A 20,781-nucleotide genomic window follows, 5' to 3' on the forward strand; every position below is an offset into this window, starting at 1 on the left:
ACCACTTGCCGCCTGCCATATAGCAGAATGACATTGGCAAAGTGGTTTAGTTATCCTGATTGGACGTCATATGACGTGATCAGGATAACATAGCCGTTGCGTGTCCGTGGGAGCACACATGGCGGTGATCGGAGGTTCTGTGTGTCAGTCTGACACACAGCAACTCCGATCGTGGTATTAAAGCCTCTGACACAGGCTTCTTACCACGTAATCAGCTGTGACCAATCACAGCTGATCATCGCGTGAACCCGGAAGTGCCGGTATACAGCTCTCCTCAGTTCACGCTGACAGGGAGAGCCAATCGGCTGCTCTCCCTGTCAGAGGGGAGTCTGTGCTGATAATCAGCACATTGATTATCAGCACAGCCCCCATCAAAAGGTACCCAACAGCTGCCAATCAGTGCCCAACACCTGCCAGCCTAAATTAATGCAAGTACCAATCAGTGCCCACAACAGTGCCCAAAAAGTGCCAGTATGCCATCAAACTGCAAATCAGTGCCACTCAATAATGCCTGTCAGTAGCTCCTCATCAGTGCCGCCTACCAGTGGCGCCAGTGCTGCCTATCAGTGCTGCCCATCAGGTATTTTTTCATTTATATCGCAAAAATTAAAAACCGCAGAGGTGATCAAATACCACCAAAAGAAAGCTCTATTTGTGGGAAGAAAATTATAAAAATGTTGTTTGTGTACAGTGTTGTATGACCGCGCAATTGTCATTCAAAGTGCTATAGCGCTTAAAGCTAAAAATTGTCCTGGGCAGGAAAGGGGGAAAGTGCCTGGTATCGAAGTGGTTAAAATATTGTTATTAAAAATTGCCTTTCCTTTTTAATCTGCATCAATTAATTTTTTTTTTAGATATCAATGCATTTGGAAACCTGGAGGCATTCAGTACACCATCCATTAGTGACAAAACACTCACAGAAATGTAATTTCCTACTGGTGTGATTGGCTGGCTGATTTTCCAAGACGTCTGTTCTTAGATATAAGTCAGATTATAGGCATCCTCAACAATAAAAATTTAATTTTAAGGCCCCTGACTACTTTGAAGTCGGAATGACTTGAAGTCTTACTAATATGAATGGTTGTCATTGGAAATCATGGGAAATGACTTGTCATGCTACTTTGCCATCACAAATCGTGGGACAAGTTGTATAAGTGTGAAAGGGGCCTTAGTGAGATACTTCCAAAGGGTTAATCACTTCTAAAGGCATGCAGGCCCTGCATTTTCTTCATTAGAACACTGATTAATAATGAAAAACATCACTACCATTCAGATTCAATCTGCAGACAAACAACTTCTTCTTCAGAGCAGAAACTAGTTTGTTAAAATCCCTGTGATGTACTGAGGGAATTGTTGTCCTCAGCAAAAGTAGAGTTACTCTTTAACTTTGGATATGTATTAACAAATGTTGCTGTCGATACATTTACATTCTTTCACTAATCAGGCATAAACCAGAGTTAATATTTAACAAATAATAGTGATCGTAAACAGTTTCTGAGCACTTGCTTAAGAATTACACAAGCGTTGCTAGGATGATGTATCGCATAAAATACCACAGCCAAGTTTCTCACACCCATTGTTTAAGTGGAATTAAAGCTTGAGAATTTTGCCAACACATGAGGTACAAATGAAGTCACATATGACGCAGGGCTGATGGTGCTATGAACAGTAACATGTCTTATCTGCTTGGGTACAATTGCCTTTCGCTCAATTATGCAAACACCTATGAGTGTATGTCCTGGGCAAAGGGCAAAGGGAGTGTCACCTGAAAGCAGAGAGATAATTGTATCCTTTTTAACCATAGTGCATGTGTCTTTTAGCACCATACCTGCATCGTTACATTGAAGCTTTTCTAGAACCCTGCTAAAGTATCATTTGGATAACGTATTCTGGATGGACTTCTAGCTGAAGATAGCCTATCAGGACCAAGTCAAGAGGTAATCAAATTAATAGGTGTATGGGTTTTAAAACAGTTTTCCTTTTTTAAATTCAATAATTTTTATGCATTTTTGTAAGAAATTACAAAAATACCTGATTATTGCAGACAGGTTATTTGTAATGCATACAAGCATATTACAAATAATTTTGAAGTTCAGAATTGCAAATATAAACAGTTTTAAAGGGAATCCATCATGTCAATGTTAACAGAGAAGCTATCAATTAAGGCAGCCAACTGTACGTATTCTTTTAAATATGCATGCTTGGGGTCAGTGGGACCCACTGCATATAGAGCTTTCTCAGTAGTATAAGTATTGGCACAAGAGATTCTATTTAATTAACAAAACCTTACATATTCTTGAATCCTTAATTTAAATGAAAGCAAATTAAAGTAGATGTAATCCAACTGGATGATATTGTCTCCTGGTTGTCTCCCAGGCCCCTTCTCCACCTACAGCTGGCTAGCCATGCTGCCGTTCACCGCTGGTTACCATCAGGGACTCGGTTGAGGCTCTACATCGTCTCCCTGTCCCTATATGAGTTGGGTTCACCCCCCTTCCCTGTTTTTGTGGATTTTGTAGGGGTGCATGAGGGTTCCACCACTGCAGCAAATCTTTAACAAGCCAGTCCATCTCTGGCCCGTCGCCATAAGGTGCCACCACAGCAGTGAGAAAGTTGATTGTCATCTATTTAATCAAGGAGAATGTTAACTGTTTTTTAACTTATGGTAACAATAAATCAATACTTTATTTACTTTTGCCTGGTTATCTGTCCACACAAGACTGGCTCATCTAGCGCTCTTTCTTATGGTTGTCATTGACTGCATTTTTAATCACACCTCTCCTGGTGTGTTCATCCATATAGCTGCTTATTGGGCATAGGTAGGACACTGAAATTGTTCCCATTGCTACAAATGTCCCAGTTTACTGGCGCCAGACTTTTTTGTTGTTGTCAACCACTTTAATGAAAACTGCTTTTTTTAAAACATAAAATGTACTTTTGAAATTGCATTAGAATGTTAAAGCTTATACAAGATTGTGACTGGGATTTCATCTACTTTAAAAACTAGTAGTTTACTACACTTGTATGTAACATATCCTTTTATGAATATTTTTTTATGATTACTTACAGATATTAAATAAACTAGCATATTATTTGGACAATTAACACATGCTAATACTTTTTAATATTCTGGAGCAGGATATTGGTTTGAGAGGAGCTGGGGAGTTTAGAAGTCCAAAAGGGCTAAGACTGGCCAAAGAACAAAGACCCATTTGAAAGCTGTACATGCACATCATCCCCACTGCCAAGAGGGTGAAAAACATCTGTCTTCTCTTTTAGATCAGCAAGCTGTTCCTGTGGCAAGATGTTTTTGAACATAACCATGTATCCCTTTATGAAGCCTATCAGTTGGAGTGTCACAGCTTTATGTGGGAAATTGACACCCACTATTTTAATTGTAGTGCAGGTGCGGACTGATAACTCTTGGGGCCCCCGGGCAATAAAAGACCACAGGGGCACACAGGGAAACATGGGGGGGAGCACACATGGGGACACTGTGGAGGGGGAGAGCACACAGGGGGACACTGTGGAGGGGGAAAGCACACAGGGGGACACTGTGGTGCGGGAGAGTACACAGGGGGACACTGGGGGAGAGTACACAGGGGGACACTGGGGGGGAGAGCACACAGGGGGGCACTTTGGGGATGGGGAAGCACACAATGGGACACTGTGGGGCGGAGCACACAGGGGGACACTGGGGAAGGGAGAGCACACAGGGGGACACTGGATGAGGGAGAGCACACAGGGGGACACTGGGGGAGGGAGAGCACACAGGGGGACACTGGGGGAGGGAGAGCACACAGGGGGACACTGGGGGAGGGAGAGGGCACAGGATGACACTGGGGGAGGGAGAGGGCACAGGATGACACTGGGGGAGGGAGAGCGCACAGGGGGACACTGGGGGAGGGAGAGCACACAGGGGGACACTGGGGGGGAGAGCACACAGGGGGACACTGGGGGGAGAGCACACAGGGGGACACTGGGGGGGAGAGCACACAGGGGGACACTGGGGGGGAGAGCACACAGGGGGACACTGGGGGAGGGAGAGGGCACAAGGGGATGCTGTGGGCAGGGGGAAGCACACAGGGGGACACTGTGGGGGGCAGTACACAGGGGGGACACTGGGGGGGGGAGTACACGGGGACACTGGGGGAAAGCACACAGGGAGACACACAGGGGGACACTGTGGAGGTGGGGAGAAGACACAGGGGGACACTGTGGGGGGAGCACACAGCGAGGCACTGTGGGGGGGAAGCACACAGGGGAACACTGTGGAGGAGGGAGAAGACACAGGGGAACACTGTGGAGGGGGGAGAAGACACAGGGGAACACTGTGGAGGGGGGAGAAGACACAGGGGAACACCAGGGGGAAGCACACAGGGGGACACTGTGGGGGAGGCACACTGGGGGACACTGTGGGGGGAAGCACATTGGGGGACACTGTGGGGGGGTACACAGGGGGACACTGTGGGGGGGAGCACACAGGGGGACACTGTGGGGGGGGGCACACAGGGGGACACTGTGGGGGGGAGCACACAGGGGGACACTGTGGGGGGGGGAGCACACAGGGGGACACTGTGGGGGGAGAGAGCACACAAGGGGAAACTGTGGGAAGGGGAGAGCACACAGGTGGACACTGTGGGAAGGGGAGAGCACACAGGAGAACACTGTGTGGGGGACAGCACACATGGGGTCACTGAGGGGGAGCACACAGGGGGGCACTGTGGGGGGAGAACACAGGGGGGCACTATGGGGGGAGCACACAGGCGGTCACTGTGGGGGGAGCATACAGGGGGACACTGTAGGGTGGAAGAGCACACAGGGGGACACTGTGGGGTGAACAAGGACACGATGCCACTAATGGCGTGCTGCTGCCCGCCGGCCCCTCCTATCTTCTCATCCATCCCAGGTAATGTCGCGTACAGACAGTACAAGCACCTGTGGTGGATGGGAGGGAAGGATGGGCCGGCGGGGAGCAGCGAGCCAATTGCGGTATTATCACAGCCGATTCAAGTGGCCTCTCATGTGGCCGGGCCCAGGCCCTTAATGGCCTTGAACCCTCGGGCGGTGTCCGAGTGCCCGATAGGTCAGTCTGCCCCTGTTGTAGTGTGTCAGCACTACAGAATGGTTACCTGACACTAAGGCAAATATAGCAGAAAGTACTCTAGTAAGATATTTTTTGTCCATTGTGGACAAACCTACAAAAAAACGATTTATTGTTTAATATTCCATTGTGGACTTCTGTTTGTGGGATTGAACCATGGGACCCTCTGGGTTAGATTTGAGAAACACAACCCCAAAATAGAAAGATTTACTTAACCACAGTTTGAGACACTATTTTTCAATGGTACATAAAATCCTGCACGCTGAGGAGAGGAGGCAGACAGACATCCCTAGACAGAAGTGGTGGGCATGCTGTGATAAAGGGCACTGGGAGAGCAGTGTGAGGAGCCAGGCAGACACGCTGGGACAGAAGCGGACAGGAGCAGATGGCACGCTGTAAGGCGTAAGACAACTGGGACAGTGGAGCCTGTAAGTGAGAGCGCAGGACACACATACAAGGGAGCTAGGACAATGGGAGGGCTCTGTGAGTACTGAGTCAGGTGTAGTAACTGAGGCCCTGTAAGAATCTTGTTATAGTTTGGCGTACTGTGAGTAATTTGGACTACTGGGAGCAATCTGGAGTATTGCGAGTATAGTGAGTATCTTGCAGCACTGCAAGGAGTGCTGTGAGTAATTTGGAGTATTGTAACAGTGGAGTGGAGTAACTTGGGGCATTGGAAGTAACGTTGGGCATTGGGAGTAACTTGGAGTACTGTGAGTAATTTGGAGTATTTTGAGTATAATGAATAACTTGGGGCATTGGAAGTAATTTGGAGTACGATTAGTAGTTTGCAGTAACTTGGAGTATAGCGAATGACTTGGGGCATTTGGAGTAACTTAGAGTACTGTGAGTAATTTGGAGTAGCTTGGGGTATTGTAAGTATAGTGATTAACTTGGAGTATTGGGATTAACTGGGGTACTTTGAGTACTGAGCAAGAGTAACTGGGGCACTGTGAGTAACTGAGGGATCAATTGGGGGTCACTGTAACTTGAGGCACTGCGAGTTGTGTGTAACAGTTGCATTGAGAGTAACTGGAGTATTGTGATGATCTGAGGCAGTGCGACTAACTGAGGCACTGTTACATAGTGTTAAGTAATTGCAATTCACCTAATAACATAAAACACTTTATCAAGACATAGTTACATAGTAGGTGAGGTTGAAAAAAGTCCATCAGGATGCGCATCCCGCTCTGGACAGAAGTAAAATCTCACCCTCCTCGAAATCCTTCTCCAAAACTATTAATAGGCTAATTAATAGAAATCAATTAATTGACACCTGGAGGGCCCATAATGTAGGGATCAAGGCCTTTTCACACTATTCCCACCCACACAACTGCTATGCCAGATTGGACTACATCTTCTGTACTCCTGTCTTGTTGGCTAACTCTTCACATGCTTGTATACACCCTTGCCCGTGGTCTGATCATAATATCATATCCTTCGACACATCTCACATTGGCCTTGCCCCTTCAGTATACAACTGGAGACTTAATGATGCCCTTTTGACTGACCCAATAAATAGAGATTCGATTGCCTCCCATATAGATAACTACTTTGAGGATAACATAAATGATGTCACCCCCCCAACCTCTATCTGGGTGGCCCATAAGGCAGTTCTTAGGGGCCATATCATTAAAATGGCTGCAGCTAAAAATAGAGAAAGACTGGCACAAATTAGAAGCCTGACCAATGACCTGAACCAACTGTATCACAAATTACAACACTCAGCCTCACCAGAAACGACGCAACAGATCCAATCAAAACGTAAAGCCCTTGATCTAATTTTATCAGCTAATACAGAGAGATCTCTGAGGTTCTCGAAAGCCAAATTTTTACTATACAGTAACTCTCCCTCGGCAATGTTCGCCAGAAAATTGAATCAAGACATTAACCCCTCCCATACTTATAAATTACGAGACTCTCAGGGCAACTTGGTGACACATCCCAAAGGTGTACTTGACATCTTCACCAAATTCTACCAAAAACTATTATCTGACCCAGGTACAAACCCAGATGCCCTTGCGAACACGTGGCTAGACAACCTTAGACTTCCCTCGCTTGACCTCAACCAATCTGAATCCCTGAATAAACCCTGTACAGCTGAGGAGATATAACCCAGCCTAGGCCTTTACTCCTTGTGGAATTTTTATCTGCTCATATTGTGAGTATATTTTATCCCTTTTTTAATTAAAAGTACTGTCTCAGAGTTACGCTATGTGCGGTTTCTTTTTCACTTAACATCTAAACGGGGGAGTTGAAAACTTCACGCTTAGGGGACGGAGGACTTCCCACCACAAGGAGTAAAGGCCTAGGCTGGGTTATAGCCATCTGCCTGAAACGTTCGCCTTCTGGTAAGCGGCCTCTCTGTTTGGTGGAGGGTCACTTCATTTATTAGTATCACTTGGGTGGTGTGGATTGCATGAACCACCATTTCCAGGACATCACGCAGAGGGGACGAAGGACCCCCTACTATAAGGAGTAAAGGCCTAGGCTGGGTCATAGCCATTCGCCTTAACCGTTTGCCTTCTGGTAAGCGGCCTCTTTGTTTGGTGGAGGGTCACTTTATATTTAGCTGTCACTAGGTGGTGTGGACTATAAAGGTTACCATTGCCAGGATTTGTATGTCCCAGTATCACGCTATGTGTGCTTCTTCTCTTGTTTGCATCTAAAACGGTGGAGCTGAGAATACCATACTTTGAGGACGGAGGGCTTCCTGGTGAAATCTTCAAAGAGCAAAGGCCTAGGCTGGGTTTTAGCCATCCGCCCTAACTGCTTGCCTTCTGGTAAGCGGCTTTCCTTTTCTTTTCCGGTGGATGGTCACTTTGTATATTGCATCACTGGGTTGTGGACTGTAGGAGCCATCATTGTCAGGATTGATCCGAACCTATCTATGATTATACAAGCACCATTCTATCAATTATGGACTAACTACACTCTCATAGACTGTGTACCCTAATAGACTGTTTTTTGTGGCGCGGCTTTTCTTTGTTTATATTGTCTTTGTGATTCACACGCCAGGTGCTGCCTAGGGTCAGAGGGTGGGGGGACACCAGCGCGGTCTTTGTTTTGTGTATTCTTTCTGAGCATGTGTGTTTGTACTTTGGAGTTTTGTCCGACGGACTTGTGTACACAATTGTCCGACAACACACAATTGTTGGCGGACAATTTTAAAGCATGCTATCCCACATTTGTCTGCGAAAAATCCAACAATTATCCGATGGAGCGTACAAACGTTCCGATCGTGTGTATGATGCTTAACTCTCCAGGCTACTACTGGGTGGGGAGCGGAGGAAGATCACTCTGCCAGGGAAGGCAAGGAGATAAGTAGGCAGGGGGCTGGCTGGGACTTGAGCCAAGGCAGAAAAACATGCAAGTGGAGCTGAATGGGCACCCGAAACTGAAGAAATATTCCCTCCGCTCCGACCAGCACATGATCATCAGAAAGGGGCACAGATAATGGGAAAAAAATACACCCCCCTAAGCTAGTAGAGCGGGGGTGTGTAATTCAGATATTTATTTTTTTAATTCTGCACTGACTGTCTTTGAAATTGCCCCAGCCCCTGTTCCAATCCAATCCAGGGACAAAACCGGGGATAGACTTGGTCCGGAGACAGTGTCCTCGGGGACTGTCCCCTGAAACCGGGGATGTCTGGTCACCCTACTGTAAGAGCCAATAATATTAATAAATAAATGCAGGTTTGATTATTGTATTTTACACAGACCAGTGTAAGCACACAGCAAAGGGATTCCCTCAGTAAGGTATATCTAATACTAGAGCACCTCTTCACCAGGCCTCACCCAGCTCTCACCGACAATAACACTGTGCAACTTAGTATAACCAAATACTTAAATTCTTTTTGTGCTTGAACGGGATGGACTTGTGTCCTTTTTCAACCTGACTAACTATGTAACTATGTAAATCGAAGAGTGTATTATTTGACAACTCACTCTTCCTAACAGGTAGTCTTTAAAACACGTGTCTCACTATAGTGGTTTGGTTGATCAGACCAAACCTCAATACGATCGTTCTCAACAGTTCGTGGGTATCTTCGCTAGCATAAGGTGGTGCACAATAAGTAATTTGTAATCCAGAAGGGAACAGATAAAACTGGTAAAAGATGTCTGGGTAGTTAAGGCATATTGGCAACTCACAAGCCAATTCTCCTGCTGCTCAGTCACTGCCGGATGACAAGTATCCTGCACGTGGCGTGTGGGACTTCAAGTAACAATGGCAAGTTTACACAATCCAGCCTTCCTGCAACACAGTCAGGCAGGTTAGGCAGGTGCCCGTCTCACCCAACCAGGCCTGGCCTCTCTGGAATGCTCCATCTGCAAAGTCCCGATCCTCGGCCTCTCCGCCACCGACGGTTCCCGGTCTTCCACACGGCTGTCACACACTGACGATCAAACAGTTCACCAGTTGCTCTTGCACCCCCTATCAGGATGGGCGATCCATACAGGCGTGTATAGGCCCAGGCTTCTCAGGCCTAGGCTTCCAGAGACCAGCTTTAACACAGGCCTCCTTTTCGCTTAAGGAGGCGGTCCAGAGAGAGCGAGCCCAAGACGTCCTCCTCCTTAAATTCCTTCACCCAGCAGGCTGTGCAGGGTGCAAAGTACTTTGGGTTTGCAGAGTTGCACTCTGGATATTGTAGTCTGTCAATTAACCAGGGCAATGGAGGCTTTTTCTACCTGCACTTCAATTCCCAACATTCATTGCTGCACCAGGGTAAAACCAAAACAGGAGATGGCTATACAACAATTGGCCACCGGAGGAAGCTGAGTTCCTTCATATCAACAAACGGTAGTCTTTTAACCACTTAACGCCCGTCGCACGCCTATTTACGTCCACAGAATGGCACGTACAGGCAGATGGGCGTATATATACGTCCCTGCCTTCTAGCGGGTGGGGGGTCCTAACGGGACCCCCTCCGCTGCGTGCGGCGGGCGGCTTACCTCGGGGAGCGATCCGGGACGACGGCGCGGCTATTCGTTTATAGCCGTTCCGTCGCGATCGCTCCCCGGAGCTGATAAACACGGCTTCCCCGTGCTTCACTGTGGCAGCGTATCGATCGAGTGATCCCTTTTATAGGGAGACTCGATCGATGACGTCAGTCCTACAGCCACACCCCCCTACAGTTGTAAACACACACTAGGTGAACCCTAACTCCTACAGTGCCCCCTGTGGTTAACTCCCAAACTGCAACTGTAATTTTCACAATAAACAATGCAATTTAAATGCATATTTTGCTGTGAAAATTACAATGGTCCCAAAAATGTGTCAAAATTGTCCGAAGTGTCCGCCATAATGTCGCAGTCACGAAAAAAATCGCTGATAGCCGCCAATAGTAGTAAAAGAAAAAAAAATAATAAAAATGCAAAAAAACTATCCCCTATTTTGTAAACGCTATAAATTCTGCGCAAACCAATCGATAAACACTTATTGCGATTTTTTTTACCAAAAATAGGTAGAAGAATACTTATCGGCCTAAACTGAGGAAAAAAAAATGTATATATGTTTTTGGGGGATATTTATTATAGCAAAAAGTAAAAAATATTGCATTTTTTTCAAAATTGTCGCTCTATTTTTGTTTATAGCGCAAAAAATAAAAACCGCAGAGGTGATCAAATACCACCAAAAGAAAGCTCTATTTGTGGGGAAAAAAGGACGCCAATTTTGTTTGGGAGCCACGTCGCACGACCGCGCAATTGTCTGTTAAAGTGACGCAGTGCCGAATCGCAAAACCTGGCCTGGGCATTTAGCTGCCTAAAGGTCCGGGGCTTAAGTGGTTAACCATATCAAAAGTGGAACCTTGCTACATACACATCTGGTGTCACATTCTAAACTAGATAGCAGTGTGCTATCTAAGGGTCTTTGCGAGATCCTCAGAGAGTTGAGAGTTTTTTGCCATGAGGTACCATGTTGAACTTCCAGTGACCAGAGATAACACCAAATTTAACACACCTGCTCCCCATTCACACCTGAGACCTTTTAACATGAATGAGTCAGATGACACCGGGGAGGCAAAATGGCTAATTGGTCCCAATTTGGAAATTTTTATCTAGGGGTGTACTCACTTTTGTTGCCAGCGGTTTAGACATTAATAGCTGTGTGTTGAGTTATTTTGAGGGGGCAGCAAATTTACACTGTTATACAAGCTGTACACTCATTACTTTACATTGTAACAAAGTGTCATTTCTTTAGTGCTGTCACATGAAAAGATATGATAAAATATTTAGAAAAATATGAGGGGTGTACTCACTTTTGTGAGATACTGTATGTGCTCAGCTCAAATTTTATGAATCGGGTTTACATCCACTTTAATGATTTTTCCTGACCTACTGGCTTGGCAGTTAATCTTTTCCAAATGTGTAGCTTTACCTATTAATTTACCTCAGTCCAGGGGCGTTGCTAGGGGTGGGCTGGGGAGGCTGGAGCCCCAAATGGGTCGGTGAAAAGTCTCAGCGATGAACCATTTAACTATTAGCCCTGAGTGCCGCCGAGCAGGGACCATTTTGTTTCCGAGCGCCGCCGACTCGCCGAGTGACAGAGCAGGTCCCACCTTCTGGAGCCTGCAGCGCCTATGATGGACGTTCCACTGGTCCAATCCATGACCGCGGGATGTGTGATGTCCATCATAGGCGCCACAAGCTTAGAAGGCGGGAATTACAATGCCGCCCGTGCCCGGCGCACAATGTGACATCCACGCTAGCTTCGGAGGCTCTCCACAGCTCCTGAGCCTCCTCTTCTCTGGCACCATGGCTGCCCGCCACGCCACATCCCCACTCCCAGCTCGGCGGCTCTCCTCTCCTGTCTCCTCCTTGGCTCCCTCCATCGCTATGACGTGCACATCACGGCTGAGGTAGGTGACGTCAATGGTTGTGTATGTATGTAGGTCAGGTCAGTGTAGTCAGGTCAGTGTATGCAGGTCAGTGTAGTCAGGTCAGTTCAGTGTAGTCAGGTCAGGTCAGTGTATGCAGGTCAAGTCAGTGTGGTCAGGTCAGTGTAGTCAGTGTAGTCAGGTCAGTGTAGTCAGGTCAGTGTAGTCAGGTCAGTGTGGTCAGGTCAGTGTGGTCAGGTCAGGTCAGTGTAGTTAGGTCAGTGTAGTGTGGTCAGATCATGTCAGTGTAGTCAGGTCAGTGTAGTGTGGTCAGATCAGGTCAGTGTGGTCAGATCAGTGTGGTCAGGTCAGTGTAGTGTGGTCAGATCAGGTCAGTGTAGTCAGGTCAGTGTAGTGTGGTCAGATCAGGTCAGTGTAGTCAGGTCAGTGTAGTGTGGTCAGATCAGGTCAGTGTGGTCAGATCAGTGTGGTCAGGTGAGTGTAGTCAGGTGAGTGTAGTCAGGTGAGTGTAGTCAGGTCAGTGTGGTCAGGTCAGTGTGGTCAGGTCAGGTCAGTGTATGCAGGTCAGTGTAGTGTGGTCAGGTCAGTGTGGTCAGGTCAGGTCAGTGTATGCAGGTCAGTGTAGTGTGGTCAGGTCAGTGTGGTCAGGTCAGGTCAGTGTGGTCAGGTCAGGTCAGGTCAGTGTAGTCAGGTCAGGTCAGTGTAGTCAGATCAGGTCAGTGTGGTCAGGTTAGTGTATGCAGGTCAGGTCAGTGTATGCAGGTCAGGTCAGTGATTGTGTATGTAGGTCAGTGTATGCAGGTCAAGTCAGTGTATGCAATGCAGGTCAGGTCAGTATGGATAGATTAGGGGACAGTCGGACAGATTGGGGTAGGGAGTTCCAAAAAATGGGAGAAGCTCTGGAGAAATCCTGTAGGCGAGCATGGGAGATTTGGCAAAATGGTATGCTTCTTCAGCACAAATATACTGGCTTCGCTTTGAATGCTCTTCGATCAACTCGTACTACCTCCTAGGGCTACTGTGGCCAAATTCTGCCAGAAGTGCCACCCCTATGTCAAAGTTTAGCTCTTTTTAGAGCTATACAATGGGCAATAGCCATGAATTGGTGTTACTCTAAAGTTCCCTGGTTTCAGGTGCTACAGAGAATGGAGGCCATAAAACGTATGCCGGGAGTTCATCACACTATCATGGATACCATGCATATTTATAAACGTACTGTAAATACAAAACTTGGTCTTCTTAATAAGATGCTAGAAGTTAATAGGTCTGACTGATATACTTGACCTTATATAAATTTTACTTTTTGTACTTGGAACTCTATAACTATATTTGATGCTTTACTGAGAGATTGGTTCTTATATATGCATTAGTATATCCCAGTTAGGATACAAACCTTTGAGTTCTTCACTGCTTGTACTATGTATTCAGAGAGTTGTGATGGTATTAGACCCAACTTTGTATACAACATTCTTTCTTGATGCATTTTTTTTATTGTATTATTACCATAAGCTCCGATAAAAATTGTTGGCCAGAAACATATTCAATTGTGAAAGGTACAGGGAAATACTACTAGCAGATCAAAAAGATTTTATGAAGTTCACCTGAGCAATTTGATGTTACTTCACTGATTTCCAAAAAGACATCAAGGTTAATGACTGCCAGACATGCATTCCTAACCACTGGCATATACCATGAAAGGAAATATTGCATTGTAACAGCTTAATTGTTTGCAAACAATGTTTCCTGATGGACTCCATGGCAGACTACATATGAGTTAACCCCGCCTCCTCTCCAATACTATAGGACCCCATATACATAAGTTTGAGCTCACCGCTAGGGACTGTGTTCCTTTTTTGTCCTCCTCCATGGACCCTTCATCATGTTCTTCCTGTACGATGTCCGGTTGGGATGATTCCTGCTCCCGTTGCCAGCTGTGCGGTGCAACCCAGGGCCCGGCTGTTAGCGGTTCTTGGGCCTTAATACACCTGTGGTGGAAGGGAAGTGGCCTTTGTGTACCAGGATGGATGTCGGCAGAAGTTCAAGGTCTGAATCTAGCCTGTCTCCTATCCATGGCAGTAGTTTTTTGTGTGTCGTCTTTTCATAGTCTCTCTGTTATTATGATTTATTTTCTCTCTTTTTTTTCCTTCTCTTTGGGGCTTCATTCATTCATGCGTATTCATGCTTACATCAACCCCTGTGATCGTGCCGTGCACCTGAGTCCCATTCTTAAGCTCCACCGTCACCGTCTCATGACTGAGTTTCATCCGGAACCTGACCAGCTTCATGACGACTCACAAGCAGTGCACCACACTCTCCTTCACATTGGGCTGATGGACCTCACGCCTCTATTAAGCCGCTTCATGGCTCCTGGAACACTTCTGCATTTCAGGACACCACATCCCTTCCGCATGCGCGAGGCCTCGGTGACTCGGAAGACTTGGTTTTCGCACAGGCAGCATTCGGCCGGTCTCCATGGCGCAGGAGCATGACCAAAGCTGGCAATTACATCATTTTGGTGGGGTATTTAAGTCACTGGGAGCCCCTGACAGGTTGGGATACCTGTGGGCAGCCAGCACCAGCATCCCCGAGTCGAGCACCACCTAGGGTAAACCCTTTGTATTTCTCAATTTTTTTTATACCCCTTCAAGGCCGAAGAAGTAAAACATCTGGAAAATGCTCCGCTTGTCGACGCAGCTCTGATGCAACTAGCCAAACATGTCACTTAGAGGACACAGTATCCTTCAAGAACAGCCTTGTGAGAAGGATAGATCAAGACCTCAAGAGGATCTATGGATTGGCCGGAATGGCTTGCAAGCTGGCCTTGGCCCTTGCGGTCATGTCCAAGGCTATGGAGGCCTGGACAGAAAACGTGGACTCTGTACTTAGATGATTTTCAGAGGATCTGGCCCAGGGCTCGGCAGTCTAGGAACTGAAGCTGGCAGTGGCCTTTCTGGGGGAGGCTTTGATTAACCTTATCCGACTGCTGTCCCTGTCCATGCTGTTCCCTGTCACGGCCAAGCGGGCCCTGTGGTTGCGTCCTTGGCTTGCCGACCCAGCATCAAAGCAAGCCTGGTGTAAAATTCCCTTTGAGGTTCCTTCATTGTTTGGCAACAGGCTAGACAGTTGCATATGCCGAGCCACGGGTGCGAAGTGCGAAGACACAGTACTGAGCGCTCAAGAGAAGCGTGCTCCTACAGGCCTGGACGGGATTTCAGGAAAAATTGGAGCAGAGGACAGGCACCCTTCCAGAAGTCCGCCAAGAGACAGGTGCCCAGTGGTCGCGAGCCGGCTAAGTCCTTTTGATATTGGGCCCGCCCAAGCTGGTCGGGTAGGGGCTCGCCTTCTTCTTTTCCAGGACATCTGGGTGGCCTCGATCTCGGGCTACTGGACCATCAAGACAGTCTCCACAGGCCACACATGGTCCTTCACCAGTATCCCCCCCTGCAGATCAATTCCCACCCTGCTGCCATGGTCAGAAGTAAAGAAGCAAGTGCTGCTATTCTATGTAGATTCGCTGAAAGTACAAGGAGCGGTGGTGCTTGTACCGAAGAATTCCAGGGCGTGTACTCCCCTCTCTTCCTAGTCCAGAAAAAAAAAAAGTCTCCTGGCGCCCAGTGATAGATTTAACCTTCCTAAACAAGTTCATAAAATCCGAAAAATTCCAAATGGAGACCCTTTCTATCATTCAGCAAGTCGTGCAACCAGGTGATTGGTTGATCTCGATCGATTTAAAAGATTCTTACTTCCATATATCATTGGCAGAGGGATTCCGCAAATACCTCCGGTTCCAGGTCGGACAAGAACACATACAGTTCACCTGCCTCCCGTTCGGGCTGACAACCTCACCTAGAGTTTTTTCAAAGATCCTCCTGGCCGTTGTGGCCCTTATCATAACTCAAGGGGTATGCCTATACCAGTACCTCAACGATCTCCTGTTGTCCCAAGATAAGAAGCAGCTGCTAGCCCACTCTAAAGCCTCGTACACACGACCGAGAAACTCAACAGAATCCATCAAGAAACTTGGTGGGAGACCTTTTTTGCAGAGGAAACCGGTCGTGTATACGTTTTTCATCGAGGAAACTGTTGAGGAACTCGACGAGAAAAAAAGAGAACAAGTTCTCTTTTTCCTTGACGGGAGTCTCAATTTCCTCGTCGTGTTCCTCGTCGGGCTGGTTTTCGACGAGAAACACGATGGTGTGTATGCTAAGAAACCCTTGCATGCTCAGAATAAAGTATGAGACGGGAGTAAAAGTAGCATTTGTAATGGAGATAACACATTTTTCACACTGTAACAGACTGAAAAGTGCAAATCGTCTCCGACCAAACTTTTACTTAACACGCAGTAACATGAGATTAGCAAAAGCAGCCCAAAGGGTTGTGTCAGTGGAATCAAACTTCCCCTGCCATTGTATGTGTTGTACGTCACCGTGTTTGAGAACAAGGAGATTTTGTCTCGACAGTGTGTACGCAAAGCAAGCTTGTCGAGTTCCTCGACAAGCCTAACAAGGAACTCGTCGAGGAAAACGATGTGTCTCGCCCGACGAGTTACTTGGTCGTGTGTACGAGGCCTAACTCTAACTCTACTCTAACCGAATTCGGGTGGCTCCTAAACCTGGAGAAAAAGTAATCTAGAACCAGTTCAGCGCCTGCTATATTTAGGGGCCCAGTTCGATACGGTGGAGCACCATCTCTCTTCCAGTGGAGAAGATCCCGGTCATTCAAGAGAGAATCTTACAGGCTTTTGGCTCCTCGCGCCTGAGGGCCTCACAATGCCTAAAAATTGTCGGGACAATGGTCGCCACAACCCCCATGGTCATGTGGAGGTTACGTCCCTTTCAAACAGGGTTTCTTCAATAATGGAGATCAGGGGACATACAGTAAATCAAATTGTTCATGTAACACCATCAATGAGGAACAGCCTCTTCTGGTGGCTTCAGCGCAAAAATTTGCTCACATGCCATTCCATTGCCCCAATTCAATGGGTTACAGTGGTGTCACTAGGGTTGGTGTCACCCGGTGTGGAAAAAAACGTGTCACCCCCCCCCACCAAGTACAGATCCCCCTCCCTTAGTACAGACCCCCCACCAAGTACAGACCCCCTCCCACCAAGTACAGATCCCCTCCATCAATATAGACCCCCTCCCTCAGTATAGATCTCCCCCTCAGCATAGACCCCTCCATTAGTACAGACACCCCCACCCAAGTGCAGACCCCCCATCAGTACATACACCCCCACCTCAGTGCAGAACCCCCCATCAGCACAGACCCCCCACCTCAGTGCAGACCCCCCAGCAGTACAGACACCCTACTTAGTGCAGACCCCCCTCAGTACAGACACCCCCCTCAGTGCAGACACCCCCCAGCAGTGCAGACCCCTCCTAGTGCCGACCCCCCAGCATTACAGACCCCCCTCAGTACAGACACCTCCCTAGTGCAGACCCCTCCTAGTGCCGACCCCCCAGAATTACAGACCCCCCTCAGTACAGACACCTCCCTAGTGCAGACCCCCCAGCATTACAGACCCCCTTCAGTACAGACCCCCCCAGCATTACAGACCCCCTCAGCAGTATAGACGCCCCCTACATACCCTTTATAACAGCGCTGACAGATACACACACTGTGTGTCCCACGAGCGCAGGCTCCTCCTCCTCTGTGGATGCAAACAGAGAGGAGGAGGTGGCTTCGGTCCACGCCATGAGGCACAGCTAAGCAGGGCAGCGGGCGGTGTTAGAGGTGCTGCTAACCATGGGTGTCACCCCTCTGGCGGGTGTCACCTGGGTGCGGCCCACACCCGCCTAGCAACGCCTCTGGTTACAGTCACGTCCGTTGCCAGTGGTGCTGGTTGGGTGGACCTACTGTGGTCAGAACTTGCACAAGGCAAATGGAATGCCTGTCTCCACCACCCAGGCTCGAATGTCCTGGAACTTCAGGCAGTATGGTGTGCCCTTCAGTCCTTCTCTCACCTTCTGAAAGGGGAATCTATGTTAGTGAAAATGGACAACACCACATCAGTCTCCTATGTGAAGAGGCAAGAAGTCAAGCCCATTATGTCTTGGGCCCAGAAGAATTTGATCAATATCTCTGTTGTTTTTTCCCCCCCGGGAATCAGAACGTCCCAAGCAGACCTTTTTGTCTCTCAGAATGTCCAAGCATTTGGACAACATGTGGTCCCTTCATGCGCAGACATTTGAGTGGATACTGTCTCTGGGAGTCGATCCCGAAGTAGATCTATTTGCATCCCCCTGCAACTTCTAAGTCAGGAAGTATTACACTCGGGCCGTTGCAGCCAAACCTGATGCCCTGACAGATCAGTGAAACTTCAACAGAGCATCTGCCTTTCCTCCACTTCCGATCATCCTCAAGTTCTTGCAGGAACTTCCAAGCAGAAACGGTCGAGGTGGTGGTGAAAGCACCTTACTGGCCGAACAGGCCATGGTTTCCCCTCCTGACCCAGCTGAGCTGCTGGGATCCGGTGCCTCTTCCCCTCAGGACCTTCTTTCTCAGGGTGCAGTTCTGCACTCTTGTCTGGCAGTACTGAGACTGATGGTCTGGTTCTTGAGAGGGAGAGGCTGGAATCTCTTGGGTGCGCTTCAGGTGTAATTTCCACTTTTATGAGCTCAAGAAAGTCAAGCACGAATAAGGTTTATGGGAGAATATGGGCCAAGTTGTTGAATTCTCTTCCTCTGCTGACAGGTCATGTAGAGACCCTGGAATCCAGGACATCCTCAGCTTCCTTCAATCCGGCCTAGATCTATCTCTATCCATCAGCTCCCTTAGGGTTCAAGTCTCAGCTTTGTCGGCCTTCTCCAGAACATCATGGGCCATTCATCCGGCAGTTTTTTCGTGGAGCAACGAGACTTAGGCCCCAAAGAAAACCAAGGTTCCCCAAATGGGATCTTCCTCTTGTTGACTCAATGACTGGTCTCAGTACCACAGGACTTACTCCACTCTCTATCAAAGATTTGTTTGCAAAGGTGGCTTTCCTAGCCTCTATCACTTCAGCCAAAATGGTTTCCGAGATTAGTTCTCTGGGCTGTCAAGAGCCCTTCCTGACTTTCTTCCCTGATCGGGTGGTCCTCATCCCTATGCTTGGCTCAAACCCAAAAGTCACCTCGGTGTTTCACAAGAACCCAGAAATTGTCCTACCCACATTCAGGTCCCCTGAGTCTACCAAAGTGCATCCCCTGGATGTAGGCAACATACTGAAAGAATACCTACAAGTTACCAAGTTAACACGTTTTAGACGTTCTGATCACCTGTTCATCCTGCACTTCGGCATTAACAGAGGGAAGCTAGCTTCATCCAGAACAATTGCGGCCCGGATAGTCCAATCCATTCAGCAGGCCTAGAGGGCTAAGGGCTTGGCTCCTCCAGAGACGGTGACAGCACATTCCACCAGGGGCATGGCAGCCTTATGAGCAGCAGCTTGACACGTGGATCCTGACGTCATCTGCAAGGCGACCTTGTGGGCCTCAATTAATGCCTTTATGTCACATTATTGCATAGAACCTGCTTCTCTTTCCTCTGAACTTTGGTTTAAGAATCCTTTCAGTTGACAGGGCAGATTAAAAACTTTTTTTTCAGCATACCCTCCTGTGTGGCCTGGCTAGTTATTTCCTACACGTAGACTGCCTAGGAGTCCGTCAGGAAAATGTATTATCAAAAATACTTACCGTATTCCTGATGGAATCCATGGCAGATGGAGTTCCCACCCATGGGTCAATGAGTTGGCTAGTTATTTAAGAATAAATTTGATAATACATTTTCCGTTTTCTTCGAAAAATTTTAGAGATTATTTCTGTTAGAAGCTTTTTATAAATTATGACAAATTAAGGTAACAAAGCTAAAATCTTCACAAAAGGATACTAATGTTTACCAACAATTACCTATATACTAAACTTTGTTTTTTCATATAGGTTTAACCACTACAATTATGGATGATTTCCTGAATGCGATAGAGTAAGTAATTTGACTGAATTGCATAGTCAATGTAAGCGCGTTCCATAAAGCATGTTTTTTTAAATGATCCAAAATCTGTTTTAGACTAGTGTTTCCACTGCTACAATTAGATTTTGGTCTGACTTTCAGTGCATATAAGTAGTGCAAGTTGGATGTGGTTTGTATATTCTATGAGACCAAAATTGCCATGGAATACCACCCTAGTAGTGCATAGTATGTTGAGTTGCATTAATGTGAACAGGCACCTTTGAAAACAATGTGATATACATCCTCATGCAATTCTGTGCGACTCAAGTCCCATCTGAAATCGCACTCGTTTGAACAGGGCCTTCATTTTTTTAAGAATCTTAATATTTAAGCTTTGGTCTTATTAATTGTGTGGATTATTTGCTGAATGTTTCCAAATGAAAATAGTTTGGGTCTAAAATTAGGGATGAGACTCAGGTTCTAATGTTTGCAGGAAGATAGTTAATGCTATACTAAGTAATCCTGAACAGTGCTATGTACATTGCTTTTACACAGAGCTATACACAATTGGGGGTCTATGAATAAAAGTTATCATAGCATTCACACTAAAGTCATGAATAATATCCATAATGTTTGTAATGCATTTAAAATGTCAGATTTAATTGCCTTTTGCAGAGTGAATGTATCATTTGATACTAAGAGAAAAAAAAAGTCTCAAGAACATTTAACTAAAAGAGTTAAAGAACATCTGCACAATATAATTTTCCCCCCAAATTGGACAATGCTTTATAGTTTTTGTTGCCTTTCTCTCTATCAACTGTGGGTATAGGAAGGTTTATATGGAGGTTTTCTATTTGTTGATTTTTTTTTCTATGGCTTTTTTCAACCTAGCTATGTATCAGCGATAGTCAT

At 46.9% G+C, this 20,781-nt stretch overlaps 1 protein-coding gene across 3 annotated transcripts in view; it reads left to right on the plus strand.

Moving 5' to 3' along the window:
* The first annotated feature begins 1,665 nt into the window (after positions 1-1,665).
* EPS8L3 (EPS8 like 3) overlaps positions 1,666-20,781 on the plus strand; it is a 195,628-nt gene continuing 176,512 nt past the window's right edge. Inside the window, exons 1-2 of one of the 3 annotated variants that reach the window (XM_040337634.1) lie at positions 1,666-1,937; positions 19,860-19,902. In XM_040337634.1, coding sequence (XP_040193568.1) covers positions 19,877-19,902 — 26 coding nt within the window. In that variant the 5' untranslated portion in view covers positions 1,666-1,937; positions 19,860-19,876. Of the gene's footprint in view, positions 1,938-3,328; positions 3,407-19,859; positions 19,903-20,781 lie in introns of those variants that run through there. The other 2 variants (XM_040337633.1, XM_040337632.1) reach the window with 2 other exon arrangements.

Source organism: Rana temporaria, chromosome 2, assembly GCF_905171775.1.
Source record: "Rana temporaria chromosome 2, aRanTem1.1, whole genome shotgun sequence".
NCBI lineage: Eukaryota > Metazoa > Chordata > Amphibia > Anura > Ranidae > Rana > Rana temporaria.